This window comes from Hemiscyllium ocellatum, chromosome 1 (assembly GCF_020745735.1).
Source record: "Hemiscyllium ocellatum isolate sHemOce1 chromosome 1, sHemOce1.pat.X.cur, whole genome shotgun sequence".
Lineage (NCBI taxonomy): Eukaryota > Metazoa > Chordata > Chondrichthyes > Orectolobiformes > Hemiscylliidae > Hemiscyllium > Hemiscyllium ocellatum.
Genome location: NC_083401.1, coordinates 105300317 through 105321266, shown reverse-complemented (window position 1 = coordinate 105321266; position 20950 = coordinate 105300317). Strand labels below are relative to the sequence as shown.

Sequence of the window (20950 nt, the reverse complement as noted above, 5' to 3'; positions counted from 1 at the left end):
GTGCGATTCGGTCCTAGCCTTTAGTCCCTAGCCCCCAGTATTCTTCAAATAAGACCTCTTGTCAAATTCCTAAGTTGTTAGTCCTGAAATGAACCATAGCAACTCATTCATAAAATTATAGAGGTCTATAGCACAGAAAAAAGCCCTTCAGCCCATTGAGTCTGCACTGGTCAAAAACAACCACCTAACTATTCTAATCCTATTTTCCATCAGTTGGCCTATAGCTTTATATGTCTTGACATCACAAGCATACATCTAAATACTACTAAAATGTTATGAGGGTTTCTACACTCTTGCACAGTGAGTTCCAGATTTCCACCAACCTCAGTTGAAAACAAAACCTTCCATCACATCTCCTTTTAAACTCTTGCCTCAAAGGTATGCTGCCTGGTCATTGATTGCTTTTCCAAGGGAAAAATTTCTTCCTGTCTATGCCCCTCATAATTTTATATCTCAGTCATGTCCCCCTTCAGACTCTATCCAATCTTTTTTCATAACTAAAACTCTCCAGCCTGGTAAGTCTCCTCTGTACCCTCTCTAGTGCAGTCACATCCCTCCTGATACTCTATGCTGCAGCTTTGCATAGGGTTCTTTGTTTGAGTTTACCGGTTTAACTGCCAACCTTCAATGCCTGTCCAGAATCATATGTGAGAATTTAGTCACCTGGATGATGTAGGAGTTTTGGAGTTATATTTAAGTGAGGAGTATATTACTTCCAAAGATAATAAAAGAGATATTGAGCAAAGTTTATGCCAGATGGAGCAGTAAAAGAGACATTGGCACTGATATTATTCTTCAGTGATTTGGATTTAGTAATGTTAGGGTAAAGATCAATGTAGATCCACTCTGCAAGCACCCTGCCTCTAATGAAGGGCTTTTGCCCAAAATGTCGATTTTCTTGCTTCTCAGATGCTGCCTGACTTGCTGTGCTTTTCCAGCACCACTCTAATCTAAAGATCATTGTAATCTGGTCATAATCTCAGAGGGTATTAATAAGACAGTGAATGTGAAAACTAGAAAAATATATATTTCCACATCAATGGACAAATAAGTATTATAACGCATAACCAGCTGTAAAGGAGTTTGTGCCAAGCAGATTTCTGTTTCCATCTGGGATACTTAATTTGCTGCATATGAATATCATTTTACATCATTGGAAAATCAAGAATGCAAAGAGATAATTTCTAAAGAAATTTTTTTACTGAAACGGTTAAGTTATACTAAGATTTGTGGATTTTTAATTTGAATTTTGAAATACTTTCAAATGTTTAATGAAAATGTTATGAATATTGAAAAGTAATTGTAAACAGGTTAGCAAATTTTATTTAATCCTGCCATGCAACTTGATTCTCGTCATATGCACTGTTGTTGCTAGTGGCATAAATTTCTTTGAATAAAATTTAATTCTGATCATATTTTGTTTCAGCCAAAGAAGCCATGGAAAAAGGTTACTCTCCTGTAATAATAGATAATACAAATACACAAGCGTGGGAGATGAAATCTTACATCACTATGGTTAGTTAAAGTTGTTTAGAAATGTCTTATAGTCTGTTTCCATGCAAAATCTTGTCAAGTATGCCAATTTCTTTGGAATACAAAATGTTGTTCTATATTCTTTTCTTATTTTTGTAAGTTCTAGATGATATGGAAATTGTTCAACAATGGGAAGTTGAGTTGTCTTTGGAACAATTGAGTTTGATTGTCAGATGCTGTTCAATGTACAGTACTTGGAAGATTGTTAGATGAATTTCTGGCAAAACTCCTGTAATCCGAAAAGTGCATAGTTAGGTTTCACTTATTTTCTTATTGCATCTGCAACCACAGTGGGTGCTGTGAGGAATTGCAATGTGCTGCATGCTCATTCATTGAGTTCTGGCCGATGAGCAAGATAAGCAAACAAGCCGAGTGGTTTGGCAAAGCTGGCTGCATTATTTTGCAACAAAAATACTGAAGCTTTCTAACAAAATCATGTGATTAATTTTAAGCTTTTGTTTATTGATCTTGCTTATGCAGCATACTTATCCATCCTTTCAATTATTTCTGTTCTTTAAATAGAAATTTCTTATGTACATGTTGTCAGATTAAGCTTAAATATTCCACTCTAACTTTTATTAATAGCTTCCTTGTCTCCTGAAAGTCATTAAACTGTGGACAGAAGGATCTTACACAAGATCAAATGTTTTCATAAGAACACTTTCATAGAGTCCTAGAGTCCTACAGCACAGAAACAGACCCTTTGGTCCAACTGATCCGTTCTGACCAGACATCCCAATCTGACCTAGTCCCATTTGCCAACATTTGCTACATATCCCTCTTAAACCATTCCTATCCATATACCCATCCAGGAAATCATGAAACAAAAGCCTAAATTGCTGGAGAAACTTAACAGCTCTGGTAGCATCTGTGGGGAAAAAGCAGAGTTCATATTTTGAGTCCAATGACCCTTATTCAGAATTGATAGTAACTAGGAAAATGTGGTGTATATGCTAAAGATGGTGTTGGGAGGGGGAGGAGAAAGGAGAAAAAGAAAGAAGAGTGAGCAGATAAATAGAAATGCAGCATAAAGAGAGAAATTAAGTCAATTATTGAGTCATGAAGGCTCAAGCAGAATATGAGATGCTGTTATTTCAGCGTGTGTTGAATGTCGCTTGATTACTGTAGTAGGCCAGAGACAGAAATGTTGGTCAGGGGTCATGATAGTATGATCAAGTGGCAGACAACCAGAAGCCCAGGCTCATTTTTGTGGAAAAAGTAGAGGAATTCCACAAAGCAGTCACCCAGCCTGCCACTGGACAGGCTGTAGAATGTAGAAGAAGCCATATGTAAGCAGCAAATGAAATAGATTGGATTGAATGCAGTGCAGGTGAATTGCTGCTTCACCCTGAATATACTTTGTTATTCTTACCTTTTACTTTCCATAAATGCTGCTTGGGATGTTAAGTAAATGTGACTTTTTCTGCAAATTATATATTGCACTGTTTGTCCTTTTTTAATACCATTTATAAAATGTATATCAATTTTTTAAAACAATCTTTCTTACTGGTAATTGTATACAGTTCAAGCGAGAAAAACTACAAGATAAAAATTAGACTCAACCACAATAAAAAAGCAAAATGCTGTGAATGCTGGAAATCTGAAAAAAAAACAAATATGCAGGCAGTATGTTTGGAGAGAAAACGAGGTTTAACATTTTGATGTGTGATTCTTCAGAACTCAAAGAAGTTGGAAATTTTTCTTTAATGTTGCAGAGAAGAATGATTTTCTCTTTTTCTCAAGCTAAAATTTATACTGATTTTACATATCGTAGAATCAGTGTGAAAGCAAGCCATTCAGCCCATACTGACCACACTGACCCTCTGAAGAGCATCCTACCCAGACCCATCCCCCAACCCTATTCTTGTAATCCTGCATATCCCATGGCCAGTCCACCTAACGTGCACATCTTTGGACCTTGAGAGGAAATCGGAGCACTCAAAGGAAGCCCACGTAGACATGGGGTGAATGTGCAGATTTCACATACAGTCATCCAAGGATCGATTCAAACCTGTGAACCTGGCACTGATGCCACAGTACTAACCACTGAGCTGCCACATATCTTTCACTCCTTGGACACCATCACTGCTTTTGTCTTTTGCTTTGGGCACCCTCACAATGCTGTAAACAAAAACAGATTAAAACTTTCTGGCTAGGTTAGGAGGTGCATGTTTGAAATATGCATCTCAAAAATATCAGATTCTTAAAATGTGTAAGGATTGACTTCAGTTATTCTTTACTGGTTGGCCTTCTGGTATAGAACATTATAGTCAAAAATAGCTCTTTAAGGTAAAGAATAGAAACTAAGGGGAGAAAAATGTGCAAGGAACAACTAATGTTGATTGTGGAAAAGGACAAAAAGAAGTCTAAATAGTTAGAGTATAATTACCCTTTAATGTTCCTTAATTCTAATTTATGAACCAGTGGAAGAATGAAGTGAATGTGTGGGAATGGAAAATATCTCTAAGAAAAAGAAAACAAGGTGTAGCTTTAGGGTGAAATTTAAAATATGATCGAAGATAAAACGCTTAAGAGACGTGGCCGGAATTTGATATATTTGTAATAATTCTAATTGATTATATACGATGTGATGAAATCTATTGTTTTGAGGCCTGTATTTTTTGAGGTACCTTAGTTGAAAAGGGAAACTGAGAAAGGAAATCTGAAAGAGATTGGAATCCTGTGAACCATTTATATAGCTGCAGCAGCTCTTTCAATTACTTGAAGAGAACTTTAGTGAATCTATACTATCTAGACCATAGAATGCAAAGTTGAGGAGATTCTGCAGGTTTATGCCACTTTTGGTGAAGGGCATGTCAGTGGAACTCTCATCAGTTTGTGTGCTACCATTGACTGAAGGTCAGACTCAATCTGAGTAAAAGATGAGCCAATTTTGTTTTCTGAGGAAGACCGAGTTTTGAAGAACTTTGACTATGATTGATGATATACATGTTGAATCAATTGTCATGCCATTTTGTAAGAATTGCTTTCGTACTATCTGCTATTTTCTTTGTACTTAACAGTTTGTAACCACTGAGCAACTTGCTTGTTAATTCATGTTTAGTTTAACTGGTTCTGGTTTTAGAGTGTAAGTTATTACCCAAGATAGTATGTAATGTTTGCATTATTTGACACTTGCATAGTAACGATTCTTTTGCGTTGATCCACGAACTCGTGACATAATTCTTTCAGTAAAGAATTAAGATTTCTTATTTCTTTTTCTTAAAAACTTTTTTCAATTGTGATTATTAAGTTGACCAAATCTCTGAATTGATACTGGTGTTTAAATTTCTGGGTGTCGTAAGATCTTTCAAATGGACAAGTTACTATTTCTTACTGCCATTCTGTTATTACAGAAGGAAATTAGCTGCTTATTGCCTTAAAGTATTCTTGGGAGTCATTTTCTTCACACTTCATGGACAAAATTGCAGTGACAGGCAAAATAGAAATGTGTATTTGTGCAAGTACAGTAAACTCACTTTCAGTCCGATCATGTGACAATCAATCAGCCATTTTGGCCAGTAAACAGCTTAATTTAACTTTGTTGTCTGTAGAGTAAACATGTCTGTAATAAAGTTCCTGCTGGTTAGCACTTCAGTTTCCTGGTTCTTCTTGGAATGTAACATAAGAAGAAAACTGTCAATGAGGATGAGAAAACTGCTTTGCGTTGCACTGGTCAATCCAGTGACTTGTCCAAAAAAAAAGATAGAATTGTAATCCTCATTGCAGATCTTGGAGGGATTTGTGGGGGAAAAAAAAAGGTGAAGAAATCAAAGGATGCCATCACTGCATTGAAGCAGATAGAGTCAGCAAAGAAAATCCCAGAGAAGAGGTGAACAGTGCAGAACAAGCTCACTATGTGGTTAGCCCTGAAGGAACACTGAGTAATGAGTATCATACATGGAGGGAAGCGTTTTGATCTCACGATGTAGACTCGGTCAGTGGGTGGGTGGGTGGGTGGGGTGGGGGGAGGTGGGGAAGCTTCAGGAATGCCTTCTTTTAAAAAGGACAAAAAAGGAAAATAAGTAAGGAATGCTGGATGTATTGTAATATATCATGCAATGCAGGCCCTTCCTATTAAAGAAAAAGAAGCAGGAAAGTTCGGCACTGTAGAGAGCTATGAAAATGCAGAGAGCTGGAACTCCAACACAGAGAGTTTCCATTATTTTGTTCAAGATAAGAAAATTGAAACAATTATAGCGTTCCTGAGTAATATGTGCAGGGGAGGGGGGAAATGGGATCCTTTAACCTCCGGTGTCTAGTACAGCCAGAGAAGTCTGTTTCGAAAACGTATGAAGAAATAAGAGGAATTCTACAGAACCATATTTCACCAAAACTATTGATGGCTGAAAGGTTCAGATTCAACAAATGTAACAAGCGTGTTGGTGAAAACTGGTGAGCATGGACAAGTTGGACTGAAGGGTCTGTTTCAGTACTGTATGACTCTTTAAAAAAATTGATCTTCACTGTTAGTAGCAATACAAATGAGCAGAATTCTCTGAATTCAGAGACAACTGAAATGTTGTTATCAGAGACACACTTGGATGTGGGTGGAAATCTTTTTGGAGAGTCAGTATGGACTCAATGGGATGAAAGGCCTGCTTCAGTGCTGTAGGGATTCTATGATTTTGGTGTTGCAACTCTGATGCATTACTGTATGGAGTGGGAGCAGTTGTTTCTCACATGGTGAAGAAATGCCAATAGCTTTAGCATCAAGATTATTAAAGCAGACGTGAACAATCAGGAGCTCTAGGAATCATTGGCATTAGATGATTCCACCAATACCTCTGTGATCAGGAAATTTACCTTATTGACAGGCCACAGACAATTGACCACAATATTTAGGTTTCATACAGCGATAACTTCTCTAACAATGAGTGGTAGTCATAATTGCTATGAGCTCACTTATATAATCAAGTATAGGCCATCCAACTTGTGTGGGAATGTTGATGGGCTCAATAGATTACCTTTGCCAAATGAGTCAGCTGTGATCAGTCCTTATGTTGCATCAGTAGAGGTTATTTCTGTAAGGGCAGGACAAGTTGAGATTTACCCTACAAATGATCCACTACTATCAAAAGTGATGGACATGGTTCTTTGTGGCAAGATCTCAGGAATAATTGCAGAACTGAAGCCATATGTTAAATGGAAGCTAGGACTATCCATACAAAACAGGATTTCTCCTATGGGAAATGAGGGTCATCTTTCCAGCACAGCTGAGAAAATGTGCATTAAATCAACTATACAAAATGAATGTGACATCCTCCGAATGGAGGAGATAGCCAGAAGTTATTTTTGGTGGCCAGGGATTGAGGAGAAAGCAGGAATATGTGCAGCTTACACAGGAATTCGCAACCTACCTCAATTAGTGGTTCATTAGAATGTGAGACAGATTGTTTGTTTGAAATATTATCTCAATTCACTGAGGGGCTACATAAGTGTTACTAGCTTTAAGGAATGGCACAAATTAAACTTGGCGTGCAGTATATTAAGATAATTAGTGTTGGAAAGTCAGTTAAGGTCTGTGATACAGTTGATCAATGCTTTTGACTATTTATGGAAAGGTTGATAGTTTGAGACCAACTATTTCCCCCTTTCCACTTTTAGGGCTGTTATGATGCAGAGGTAGTCCTTTGGGCTAGACAGTCCAGGCACAAGTCCTACTTGCTTCAGAAGTATCATAACATGTCTAAACAGATTAGATAATCTTAATCATAGTCCAGACTGGATAAGGAGAATTGTTTGTGGACCAGTGGTAGTGTCCTTATGTCTGGGTTAGAAGATCAAGGATCAAGTACTACCTGCTACAGAGATGTATCGCAATATGTCTGATCATTGATTAAAAATGTCTACTGAATGTAATCACTATTGCATTCCCTTAATAAAACCTGTTATTTCTCATCATTGCATTGGACAAATTTTCATGGCATCAGGTGATAAGAATCAGAGGAATAAAGCAAATTGACATAGGTTCACAGGCATTTTGCATACCCTACTGGTCAAAATTAAAAATTTTCATGGCTGCATATTTAGTTGGTGAAGCATTCATGGGATGTTTTGCAAGCCAAGAAGCATGCAATCGATAGGAGTAATTATTTCCTTTAATCAACCTGTTCAGACGTGTTATTATAAACTTTTGCAGCAGGTGGGACTTGAAACTGGGCCTCCTGACTCTGAAGAAGGAAAACTAGAATTGCAGCCCAAGAGTCCTCCAATTTGGGCTTAATTACAGAATCTTGGAGTCCAATCAGCTCATCGAAGGCACACTCTACCTCCAATGTTCATATATTTTGTGATGAAAGTTCTGAGGTGCAGAATAACCCCGATAAGGTCTGGGTAATGGTAATGTGAGTAATTGTGTCACATATGACACTGCTATCACATGCAGAAGCCAGCTGCCTATAGTAGGTACATTGATTTTGTATTCTATAGGGGTCTCGTGAAGAAGCAAAAGAGGACTGCAGATGCTAGAAATCAGAGTCAAAAAGTGTGGCACTGGAAAAGCACAGCAGGTCAGGCAGCATCCATGAAGCAGAAGAATCAATGTTTCAGGGCATAAGCCCTTCATCAGGAATGTGGAGGGGAGAGAGGCTGAAAGAGAAATAAGAGGGTAGGAGTGGCGCTGGGGGAAGGTAATTGGGAAAGCTATTGGTAGATGGAGGTGGGGCTTGATGATGGTAGGTTGGAGGAGAGGATGGAGGAGATAGGTGGGAAGGGAGATGAAAGGAATGACATTTCATGAGGGTGGTGCCAAGTTGAAGGGTTGGATTTGGGATGGGGGGGTGGGGGTGGGAGGGGAGATGAGGAAACTGGTGAAATCGACATTGATGCTGTCTGGTTGCAAGATCCCAAGGTGGAAGGTGAGGCATTCTTCCTCCAGGTATCGGGTGGCTTGGATTTGGCAGTGGAAGAGGCACAGGATTTGCATGTTCTTGATGGAGTGGGAGGTGGAGTTGAAATGATCAGCCACAGGGCAGTGAGTTGTTTGGTGTGTGTATTCCAGAGATATTCCCTGAAACATTTCGCGAGTTGGCACCATGTGTTCCCAGTGTAGATGAGACCACATCAAGAGCAATGAACACAGGAGGTAGAGTATATGGCTGTGCAGGAACATCTCTGTTGGATGCAGAAGGATCCTTTGGGGCCTTAGCCAGCGGTCACGGGAGAGGCGTGGGCACAGATTTTACACCTTTTGCAGGGCCAAGGGAAGGTACCAGGAGTGGAGAGAGGGTTGGTGGGGAGGGACATGGATGTAATGAGGGAGTTGTGGAGGGAACGGTCTCTGCGGAATGCTGATAGGGATAGAGAGGGCAAAAAAATCCCTGGTGATGGGGTCTGATTGCCAGTGAAGGGGATGAAACGCCTAGAAGTAATGATTGAATGTTCAGGGTGATGGCAAGAAGTGAGGTCAATGGACTGGCAGAACAGGATGAAAGTGTCGAAAATAAGAAAGCACAGTGGAAATACTGGAATTGAGGCTGGAAGTGCTCCGTTTCAAAACCATTTGAATGTTAGAGAAAGAGCCTCCAGTACTGCAAAAGGGCAGGTCATGCAGCTGTAATCTAAACAGACATAAAAGCCAAAGTCCACACCATTTTGGACAAAAGAATATGGACCGAAGAGTAGTTTTGTAAAAGAGCTAGAAACCAAACTTTTCATTATGAAGTTTTGGTGGCTAACCACAAGCTTTAAGATACACTAATGAGAGATATATAACAAACAAAGGAAAGAGAATTTGATCATTGGAACAAATTTGGAGTTATTTCTGAAGTACTCACTAGGTGTCAACCAAATTTGTCACTTTGGTGGATTTGTGCGAAACAGTTGTTTATAGGTTAGACTTAGAAGACTTAAAGCAAGGTTAGTTGCTAGTAAAGCAACTGAGTGATGCAAAGTTAGTGTGGATTGGAAAGTCCACAACTGGAAAAGTAACCTCAAATATTTTAGTTCTTTTGACCACAGACATATTCATGGGAGTTTAGGACAATCAACAAGGAAGTCACAATTCTGTGGGACTTCACCTTTCAAAGCAAAGTGTTTCTGAAACTGCCCAAGATGCAGCAGAGGCAGAAGTAAAACAGTGGAATCTGAGTACATGCATCTTTAATCTGGTGCTTTCCAAATGTGGAATTTCTCAATGAAGTATGTACTATGGATAAAAATAGATGTGTTGCAATGTCGTATAAAGGATAACACTTGTAATTATGCTTTCTTATGGGGTGGTGTTGAGGAATTGACAAATGTTTTACTAAAAAGAGTGGAAATTACAATTGAGAGTCAACTTGCAGAATTCAAAATGTATTTCTTTCAATAAGCAAATAAGATATAGCATAACTAAAATCAACAATTCCATTTAAAGAGTATTATTTCCATTCTATTAAATCATGCCACGGCATCACATAAACAAAAGAATCAAAAATTACAAAGCTTGGTAGTCATATATTCATTAAAGTGATTGTGCAATCAGACTAGATTAGATGCGGATTTTTTTTTAATTTAAGGACAAATACCGTATCTAAAAGGAAACCATCTAGATAAATGTGTCCTCTAGTCCCTAAGCTTAAGTGACAGGAAGAATATTAAGCTCATTAGTTATGCTTGACATGCTAACTTTCTGGTGAAGCAGATTTCATATGTTTCTGATACATGAGAGTGGGAAATCTCCTTTCAGATTGAGAGCTAAGAAAATATGAAGGGTTGCCAAAATAACGGCTGTTGTGAAGCTTGTATAAGTCACACATTTCAAGTATGATTTTGTACAGTTGAAGTACTGAAGCTGGGAATGTCATCAAAATAATTGCTTTTTTTGTAAAATAATGCACATTCTCTTAAAGTGTGAGAAAAGTTTAAGGTTTCATTTTGTAGGCTTGAAGCTCATTCTGGAAAAAAATTTAAAACTCTACAATCAAATGGGTGTATCAGCAGTTTGATTGTTTCAGAAAAATAAATGCCCTGTCAAGAAATTGTTAGGGAACCTAGAGCAATGGTCTCTTGCAACGTAATGCTTTGTGCATAATATGTAAGTTTGTGATTCAATCTGTTTTAAAATTTTGGTATAGCTACTGGCTCTCATTTCATTCTTGCAATATAAAGAGGAGCAGACTGAAATCCTGGTTTACAGTAATACTGCTTAAGGATTGGCTGCTGTTTTAGACTTTACCACGTTGCTTTCTGGAATTTATCACTGGACCTCTATGAAGTTCCATCAATTTTTAATGCAAAACATCATCTGTCAAATGGTTTAGATTTTCACTTCAGGAAAGGAACAACCTTTGCAGTTCACCTTGCACCAGTTCACACAGACTTCAGGGAGATTTCAGCAGACATTTGAGCTAATTCTATGTTTGTTTCCAGTGACACTGTGACTTCTCTGACAGCAAGTGCAAGCAAGGCTGTTCATTGAGTCCGATTGATGAATCAACAGCATCGTCACTACCTCCACCACTGGCTTATAGTGACATCAGTGGGTATCATATACAGATGTCCTGCAGCAGTGCATTAAGGAGCCTTAGAATCCCCTTAGTGGGCGGCACGGTGGCACAGTGGTTAGCACTGCTGCCTCACAGCGCCTGGAGACCCGGGTTCAATTCCCGACTCAGGCGACTGACTGTGGAGTTTGCACGTTCTCCCCGTGTCTGCGTGGGTTTCCTCCGGGTGCTCCGGTTTCCTCCCACAGTCCAAAGATGTGCGGGTCAGGTGAATTGGCCATTCTAAATTGCCCATAGTGGTAAGGGGTAAGGGATAATGTAGGGGTATGGGTGGGTTGCGCTTCGGCGGGTCGGTGTGGACTTGATGGGCCGAAGGGCCTGTTTCCACACTAAGTAATCTAACCATTTTTGAAACTTGGAACTTCTGCAACTAAAGAAAAGGGCAGCAGGCGCGTGGGAACACCATCACCTCAGGTTCCTCTCCAAGCTGCGCATCATCATAACTAGAACCATAATGACATTCTTTCAGTCTTGCAGTAACAAAAATCCGGAAGTCCCTTCCTTTCCTCAAAGCACTATCGGTGCGCCAAATTGAGATGAATGCCAGCAGTTCAAAAAGGCAGCTCACTACCACCTTCTCAGAAGCAAAGATGAAAAACAAATATATGAAAAAGTTAAGCAAGCATAAAATAAATAGATGAAGGAGCAAATAATCAGTGTTGGTTATTTATGTGGATGGAGGCATATGGTTTGTTTCCATGGTGTACAACTGTTTAGTCTAACTAGTCCACACCAACCATATTCCCAAACTAAACTGATCCCACGTGCCTGCATTTCCTTGTATCCCTCCAAACCTTTCTGATTCATTCAAATATCTTTTAAATGTTGTAATTGTACCTATAGCCATACACGAACCATACTCTGTGTAAAAGGTTGCCCCCCCCATGTCCTTTTTAAATCTTTCTCCTCTCACATTAAAAATATGCCCCCTAATTTTGAACTCTCCCATTCGAGGGAAAAAAACCCTGCCATTCACCTTATTTATGTCTCCCATGATTTTGTAAACCTCTGTACGGTCACCCCTCAGCCTCCTACACTCCAGTGAAAAAAGGCCTAATTTGTCCAGCCTACAGTTAAAACTCAAACTATCTTGGTAAATGTTTTCTGAACCCTCTCCAATTGAATAATGTGTGGTTCATGTGTGGAATGAACTTCCAGAGAAAGTGGTGGATGCAGATACAGTTACAACATTTAAAGTAAATTTAGATAAGAAAATGAATAAGAATTTTTGGAGCGATATAGGCCAAGTGCAGCCAGGTGAAACTAGGTTAATTTGGGATTACAGTTGTCATGAACTGGTTGAACTGAAGGGTTTGTTTCCATGCTGTCTGACCCTATGACTCAAACATAAACAGAAATTGATCATTGGGCATCTTGGGTGGGGTTATGGTGGGGTGGGATGAGATGGGATGGGAAGGGAAAGAATGAGCGGATCCACAGAGAGAGAGAGAGCAACAGGCTTATCAAAGAATGGATGATAGTATACCAGGGAGAAAGAAAAGCTGATAATTGAAACCACGAGTAGAGTCATGGAGATATACAGCATGGAAACCAATGCTTCCCTTCAACTCATCCATGCCTACCAGATATCTCAACCCAATCTAGTCCCACCTGCTAGCACCTGGCCCAGATCTCTCCAAACCCTTCCTAGTCATATACCCATTCAGATGTCTTTTAAATGGTGCAATTGTACTAGCCTCCACCACTTCCTTGGGCAGCCCATTCCATATATGTACCACCCTTTGCGTGAAAAAGTTGCCTCTTAGGTCTCTTTTACATATTTCCCCTCTTACCCTAAATCTATGTCCTCTAGTTCTGGACTCCTGCACCCCAGGGAAAAGACCTTGTCTATTTACCCTATCCATGACCCTCATGTTTTTATAGACCTCTATAAGGTCACCCCTCAGCCTCCAAAGCTCCAGGGAAAACAACCCCAGCCTATTCAGCTCTCCCTGTAACTCATTTCCTCCAACCTATTGGCTTATCTGATCAGGATCCTCTTATATTCCCAGGTAACTTTCTTTGCTGTCCATTACACTTCCAATTTTGGTGTCATCTGCAAACGTACTAACTATACCTCTTAAAATCAGATTCAAATCATTTATATAAATGATGAAAAGTAGTGGACCCAGCACCAATCTTGAGGCACTCCACTGGTCACAGGCCTCCAATCTGAAAAACAACCCTCCACCACCAAAGCCCTTCTACCTTTGAGCCAGTTCTGTATCCAAATGGCTAGTTCTCCCTGTATTCCATGAGATCTAACCTTGCTCACCAGTCTCCCATGGGGAACCTTGTCAAACGCCTTACTGAATCACATCTATCACTTTGCCCTCATCAATCCTCTTTGTTATTTCCTCAAATAACTCAATCAAGTTTGTGAGACATTATTTCTCATGAACAGAGCCATGTTGACTATCCCTAATCAGTCCTTGCCTTTCCAAATACATGTACATCCTGTCCTCAGGATTCCCTTCAACAACTTGCCCACCACCGATGTCAGGCTCACTGGTCTGTAGTTCCCTGGCTTGTCCTTACCACCTTTCTTCAATAGTGGCACCACATTAGCCAACCTCCAGTCTTTCAGACCTTACCTGTGACTGGGAGAAAGTGAGGTCTGCAGATGCTGGAGTATCAGAGCTGAAAATGTGTTGCTGGAAAAGCGCAGCAGGTCAGGCAGCATCCAAGGAACAGGAAATTCAACGTTTCAGGCATAAGCCCTTCATCAGGAAAGGGGCTTCCTGATGAAGGACTTATGCCCGAAACGTCAAATTTCCTGTTCCTTGGATGCTGCCTGACCTGCTGCGCTTTTCTAGCAGCACATTTCCAGCTCTTACCTGTGACTATCAATAATACAAATATTTCAGCAAGATGCCCAGCAATCATTTCTCTAGCTTCCCACAGAGTTCTAGGGCACACCTGATCAGGTCCTGGGGATTTATCCACTTTTATGCGTTTCAAGGCATCTAGCACTTCCTCCTCTGTAATCTGGACATTTTTCAAGATGTTACCATCCATTTCCCTACATTCTATATCTTCCATGTCCTTTTCCACGGTAAACACTGATGCAAAATACTCATGTAGTATCTCTCCATCTTCTGCGGCTCTACACAAAGGCCACCTTGCTGATCTTTGAGGTGCCCTATTCTATCCCTAGTTACCCTTTTGTCCTTAATGTATTTGTAAAAACCCTTTGGATTCTCCTTAACTCTATTTGCCAAAGCTATCTCATGTCCTCTTTTTGCCCCCCGATTTCTCTCTTGAGTATACTCCCACTGCCTTTATACTCTTCTGAGGATTCATTTGATCTATCCTGTCTATATCTGACATATGCTTCCTTCTTTATCTTAACCAAACTCTCAATTTCTTTGGTGATCCACCATTCTCTATACCTACCAGCCTTTCCTTCCATCCTAATACGATTATACTGTCTCTGGACTTTCATTATCTCATTTCTGAAGGCTTCCCATTTTCCAGCCGTCCCTTTACCTGTGAATGTCTGCCCCCAATCAACTTTTGAAAGTTCCTGCCTAATACTGTCAAAATTGGCCTTTCTCCCACTTAGAACTTCAACTCTTAGATCTGGTCTATCTTTTTCCATCACTATTTTAAAACTAATAGAATTATGGTTGCTCCCCCACTGACCTCTCAGTCACCTGCCCTGCCTTATTTCCCAAGAGGAGGTCAGCTTTTGCACCTTCTCTAGTAGGTACATCCACATACTGAATAAGAAAATTTCGTTGTACACACTTAACAAATTCCTCTCCATCTAAACCCTTAACACAATGGCAGTTCCAGACTATGTTTGGAAAGTTAAAATCCCCTACCATAACCACCATATTATTCTTACAGATAACTGAGATCTCCTGAAAATGTGCTCCTCAATTTCCTTTTGACTATTAGGGGGTCTATAAAATAATCCCAATAAGGTGATCATCCCTTTCTTATTTCTCATTTCCACCCAAATAACTTCCCTGGATGTATTTCTGGGAATATCCTCCCTCAGTACAGCTGTTATGCTATCCCTTACAAAAACGTCACTCCCCCTCCTCTCTCGCCTCCCTTTCTGTCCATTCCTGTAGCATTTGTATCCTGGAACATTAAGCTGCCAGTCCTCTCCATCCCTGAGCCATGTTTCTGTAATTGCTATGATATCCCAGTCCCATGTTCCTAAACATGCCATGAGTTCACATGCCTCTTAAATTAAACTGCATTTATTTCAATGTATCAGACCTAGCTTGTTCTCTGATTTGTCCCTGCCTGCCCTGACTGTTTGACTTGTCTTTGTTCTCAACTGTACCAGTCTCTTTCCTCACTATCTCCCTGGGTCCCCCCACCCCCATCTTACAAGCTTAAAGGCCCCCGCGCCCATCAGCTCTAGCAAATCTCCCTGCCAGTATATTAGTCCCCTTCTAATTTAGGTGCAATCTGTCTTTCTTGTTCAGGTCACTTCTAACACAAAAGATATTTCAATGATCCAAAAATGTGAATCCTTCTCCCATACACCAGCTCCTCAGCCATGTAATCATCTGCTCTATTCTCCTATTCCTGCCCTCACGAGCTCTTAGCACCGGGAGTAATCCAGATATTACTACTCTCGAAGACCTTTTTTTAAATTCCTGCCTAACCCTCTGTAATCTCCCTTCAAAATCTCAACCTCTTCCCTTCCTATGTTGTTGGTTCCAATGTGGACAATGACCTCCTGCTGGCCCTTCTCCTCCTTGAGAACATTGTGCAGCACAGTTACTCAGTTGTTAGCACTGCTGCTTCACAGCACCAGGGTCCCAGGTTCGATTCTGGCCTCGGGTGACTGTCTGTGTGGAGTTTGCACATTCTCCCCGTGTCTGCGTGGGTTTCCTCCGGGTGCTCCAGTTTCCTCCCACAGTCCAAAGATGTGCAGGTCAGGTGAATTGACCAAGCTAAATTGCCCATTGTGTTAGATGCATTGGTAAGAGTGAAATGGGTCTGGGTGGGTTACTCTTCGGAGGATCGGTGTGGACTGGTTGGACTGAAGGGTCTGTTTCCACACTGTAGGGGATCTAATCTAATCTAATCTAATCTTTTGAGGCATCCTCGATCCTGGCATCAGGGAAGCAACACTCTATTCTGATTTTTCGCTGTTGGCCACAGAAATGTCCGTCTGGACCTCGAACTCGAGAGTCCCCTAACACAATCGATCTCTTGGAACCTGACATACCCCTCATTGCATTAAAGCCAGTCTACCTCTCTTATTTTTCCTAGAGTTAACCTATCTATTTGACTGTATCTGCAACTTTTTTCCCTTCCTATAACTGCCATTCATCACACCCCCTTGCTCTTGTAAATTCCTCACTGAATCTAACTGGCACTCAAACCGTTCCATTCGATTTGATAAGGGTCGCAACCAACTGCATTTATTGCAGATATAATCCTCAGTAACTTGTTAAACTCTTCCTAAACTCCTACATCTGACAAGAAGAACATATCACTCTACTGATATGCTTTGCTCCTTCCAATCTGCAGACCCAGAAAATAGCACTGTCTTATTCCTCTACAAAATACTGCTCCTGGCTAATTTAATATTTATCGCTTATATTGTTAAGTTTAATCAAGAGATGCCTCAATGAACCATATAATCAAAAAAGAGCCCACTCTATTCACTACTGCAGACTTACAGCAAGGCCCCAAGGCCACACTTAAACTATTCACTTATCTGTCTCTGTGCTGTGACCTCTCCCAAATAAGTTCTTCCAAGATCAGTTGTGAATTTCACTGTTTGTTAATTTTCCCAGATGCACTCCCATGTCCAACGATATATGAATTCAACATCAAAGGCAGTGACTGTGCAGGTTCACTGCTGTGTCAGTTTGCAGTGTGGGTCTCTCTCTCTCTCTCTCTCTCTCTCTCCCTTTTAAAAGTGCCGTTTGTTTTGACTTTTTTCTTCTCCAAAGTTCCAAAACAATGCAACAGCATATAAAACAGTAACTGCTGCTCTTGGAATTCAAGGAAATCACCTCCAACACCTAAAGTACCTCAAAAAAGGAGCAGACTGTTATAGCCAGAAATGTTTCCTGTCCTCCATCTTGGATTATCCAGAATTCTGAAAATGGGTTGGCTGTGTTGAAAGAAGCCCGTGTCATGATAGAGCCTGGGGTGTGGGGATGGCCAAAAGATGTAGAACAGGGTTTTCAAGTTCTAGAAATGAATTGACAAATAGCTGCTCCCAATTTTATTGAGTTGTATCAGGTGCAATATAGATAAATGTTCTTCCTGTCTGCAAAGAACAGGGTCTTGTGTATTAATACATGTTATTTCCAGTCTGTGCAAATGCATGACATTACAATCCCAACAACTAAACCTAAATTGGTTGTCAGTATAATTCTTTGCACATTCAGGTTTATCCAGCAAGTGTTATCCCTTCACAGAATCACCTTGCATTGTTGGATACTGTTATGAGTTTTGCAATCGCTGGTTTATTGGGTGCAATTAGTTCTTAGTTTGTTCCAGAAAGATAAAAATATATAATCTTTGATAAGATCCACTTGCATTTGTGATGTATAGCCTATATAAATGACATCACAGGAACACTGACATTGCTATAACACAATACTCATTTGTATGATGGACAAATGTCTTCATTCCTTGGAAATGTGTTGCTTATGCACATTGGCAGTGTGAAACAGTTAGCATCATTTGTTGTTTGAAAATTTGAAAATCTTGCCCTTAAGCTGAGATAGACTGGGCACTTTTCAGTACCATCTGCTCATAAAACTCTCAAAACTGTCCAACATCCGATGTAATTATGTGAAAACAGTTTCTATGTAATCCAAAGTAAGCCAACAATTATACTGAAAACCAATTTAGGATTGTCTGTCAGGATTTTGTTACATACAATAACATGCAGGTAGTTGTTTTTTGCAGACAGAAATAACTGTTTTGATCCGAAAATTTGAAGAAAGATGTAGTTGCTTTGGAGGCAGTTCAGAAGAGGTTCTCTGGATCTCAGAGATGAGGAGTTTGTCATATGAGGAGTGATTGAACAGTTTAGGCCTGTACTGTCTGGAATTTTGAAGAATGAGGGATTGAAGATGATAAAAGTTGTGGATAAAATAGACGTGAAGCGGAGATTCAAGATGGCGGCGACTCAGCAAGTCTGAGCCTACAGTGCTCCTTCTAAGACTTGGGCAAAGTGGATCTCCCACCCCCACCACACTCACCAAATCATCTAAAATAGCTCTTATTTAATATAATTAGTTGTTTGGTAGTGTTAGTATTAAATTTAAATAATCTAATCTCTCAGGAAAAATGACTAAAGGGAGGAGAGCTCACAGCTCTCAGCAAGCAGGAGCCCCTCCCCCACCCTCTCCCTCTCCAGCTGCAGCTGAGGCGTCCATAGCCGCCCCGGGGGACTTACCGACAATAACGAGCCTTGTGGAGATGATTACCAAGCTGGATGCGAAGATCGACGCGTTTATCGAAGAGTCCCGACATTGCTGGGAATCACTCTCGGCCGAGCTGCAGAAGCACGGCCGAGACATCCAGGAAGTCGAGCGCCGAGTCGGAGGGGCGGAGTTAAAGGCCGCGACCTCCGAGACTGCAGCTCAATCAGCTGCGGATCAGGTCCGGACTCTCGAGCAGCGAGTCCGGACCTTAGAGAATTACATCGACGACCTCGATAATCGAGGTCGCCGAAAAAATATTCATTTGCTGGGCCTTCCCGAACGGGAACAGAAAGGCCAGCTCACAGCATTCCTGGAGCAGTGGTTGCCACAATTTTTGGATCTGGAGGCTGGATCAGGCCAGGTGTGGGTAGAATGGGCCTACCGGGTCGCAATACGTGGGCCTGGCTCGAACCAGCGCCCACGCCCGGTCCTGTTCCGGCTGCAGAGCTATAGGGAGAGGCAGATAATCTTGGAAAAGATCCTAAAGCCATGATCTATAAAGGATCCAAGATCATGTTATTTCAGGACTTCTCCCCGGCCTTGGCCCGAAGGAGGAAGGCGTTCGATGAGGTGAAGAAATGTTTAAGGGACTCAAATATTCAATACACCTTACGCTACCCAGCGATGCTATGTTTTAACCACGAAGGATCCGGGTATAATTTTAGATCGCCAGAAAAGGCTAAGGAATTTTTGGACTCTCTTAAATAAATCGTAAGAGACAATGTATGTTGGCTTGCCTTTTCCCCGCTCCGATTTATATCCCCCCTTTTTTTTTCTTTTTCCTATCTTACTGTTTATTATTATCTGGGGGGGGGGAGGGAATTATTTACTTGCTCTCCATTTAACGATTTTCTCCCCCCCCTTAGGGTTTTTTAAAGTTTTATTATTATACGTATGTATGTGTGTGTGTGTATACATATATGTGCGTATGCATGTATGTGTATATATATAAACCGGGGGGGTTTAGTTAATGTTGGTGGGGAGAGGTGGTTACCTTATTCTATTTTATTTTTGCCTGTAGGAGCAGGGTTATTTTCCCTTGCTATTTTATATTATTATATTTAATTATAATTTGTTGAAGTTGTAATTTTATAGTTATATATGTTTATACATGGTATTGATACTACCAAATATACTCAGGTGTGGGTGGGGGGGGGGTGTGCGGGTAGGGTGCTCACTGTTAACTCTAGCTTGGTATTATATCCGAATTCTCCTCATCCTATTAAGGAGCGCCTGGGTCAAGGGTGGGGCACTGGTTGGGAGAGGATATGATGGACCGTTGGACAAGAAGTGATACCCCCTGAGAATAAGGGGGATAATCTCCATTCAAATATGTTTTATATTTTTTTTATTATTTAGAAATAGTTTCCTTTTTATCATACTGTTATGAGTGTATTAGAGAACCTTTATTTTTGTAAATTCTATATGCTCTTTGCTCGGGATGTTTTAGATAGGGTTTCCCCTCCCAGGGGGTCTCGGATTTACCCGGATGATTATGGTTGATCAGTCGGTTAAGTGGTGCACCTGGAATGTCAAATAGGAAGAGATTATTTTCTGTTCTCTCTTTCCATATAAGGAAAAATATTTTGGTAAACTGGGTGGTTGAAGGTTCCCCTGGATTTTCAAATTGGCATAGATTAATCATGGAATGTATTCCCCTTGACTTCCTTATAAATATGGTGCACCGGAAGACCGAATTATTTTTTATAAAATATGGCAGCCCTTTTACGTAGATATTTTGGCTATCCTAACAAGGGCTCTTATTTAATTGAGATTACAAACATGGCTGGTCCGGGGCCCCTTGGAAGAGGAATCCCATACGAATACGGGTTTTGTTATATATGATGTTAACACATTCCGAGCAAGTATTTTAATATCCAACTTCTATGTTAATCGTTGGGGTTTTTTTTCCCCCCCACTTCTTTTTTTCTCTCATTTTCTCTTATTTGAAAGATGTAAGTGACTCAATTATACATTCTGGCTAATTGTAGGTTAGATTAGTAGTTAATTGAGTTTTGTTTTTTCTCTTTCGGTATTTTTCTTCTGTTAAATTTTGATTATTGTATATTTAAGATTTATTTCTATATCAATGTTTGTACTTGAGAGTTTTGTTTATTTTTGTAAATTTGATAAAATGTTAAATTTCTAATAAAAATATCTTAAAAAAGACATGAAGCGAATGCTTCCTCTTGTGGGGCATTTTTGGATGAGAGGTCATAGTTTTAGGATAAAGAGTTGCAAGTTTAAAACAGTTGAGAAACTACTTCTCCCAAAGGATTGTGAACCTGTGGAATTAACTACCCCAAAGTGTGGTGGATGCTGGGATAGTGAATAAATTTAAGGAGGAGCTATACAGCTTTTTAATTGGTAATGAGGTGAAGGGATAGGGAAGAAAGGCTGAAAAATGGGGGTGAGGAGCATATCACCTATGATCGAATGGTACAGCAGACTTGATGGGCCAAATGGCCTAATTCTACTCCCATCTCTTATGAGTTTAAACTCAACAAA

At 40.3% G+C, this 20950-nt stretch overlaps 1 protein-coding gene across 4 annotated transcripts in view; it reads left to right on the top strand.

The window, feature by feature from the left end:
- The window catches only part of n4bp2 (NEDD4 binding protein 2), a 97457-nt gene that overhangs the window by 19404 nt on the left and 57103 nt on the right, over positions 1-20950 (top strand). For all 4 annotated transcript variants that reach the window (XR_009644694.1, XM_060824677.1, XM_060824687.1 and 1 more), the window contains exon 4: positions 1427-1515. Coding sequence is in view for 3 of the 4 variants with exons in the window: in XM_060824677.1 (XP_060680660.1) it covers positions 1427-1515 (89 nt within the window). In the remaining variant the exon portion in view is untranslated. The remainder of the gene's footprint in view (positions 1-1426; positions 1516-20950) is intronic.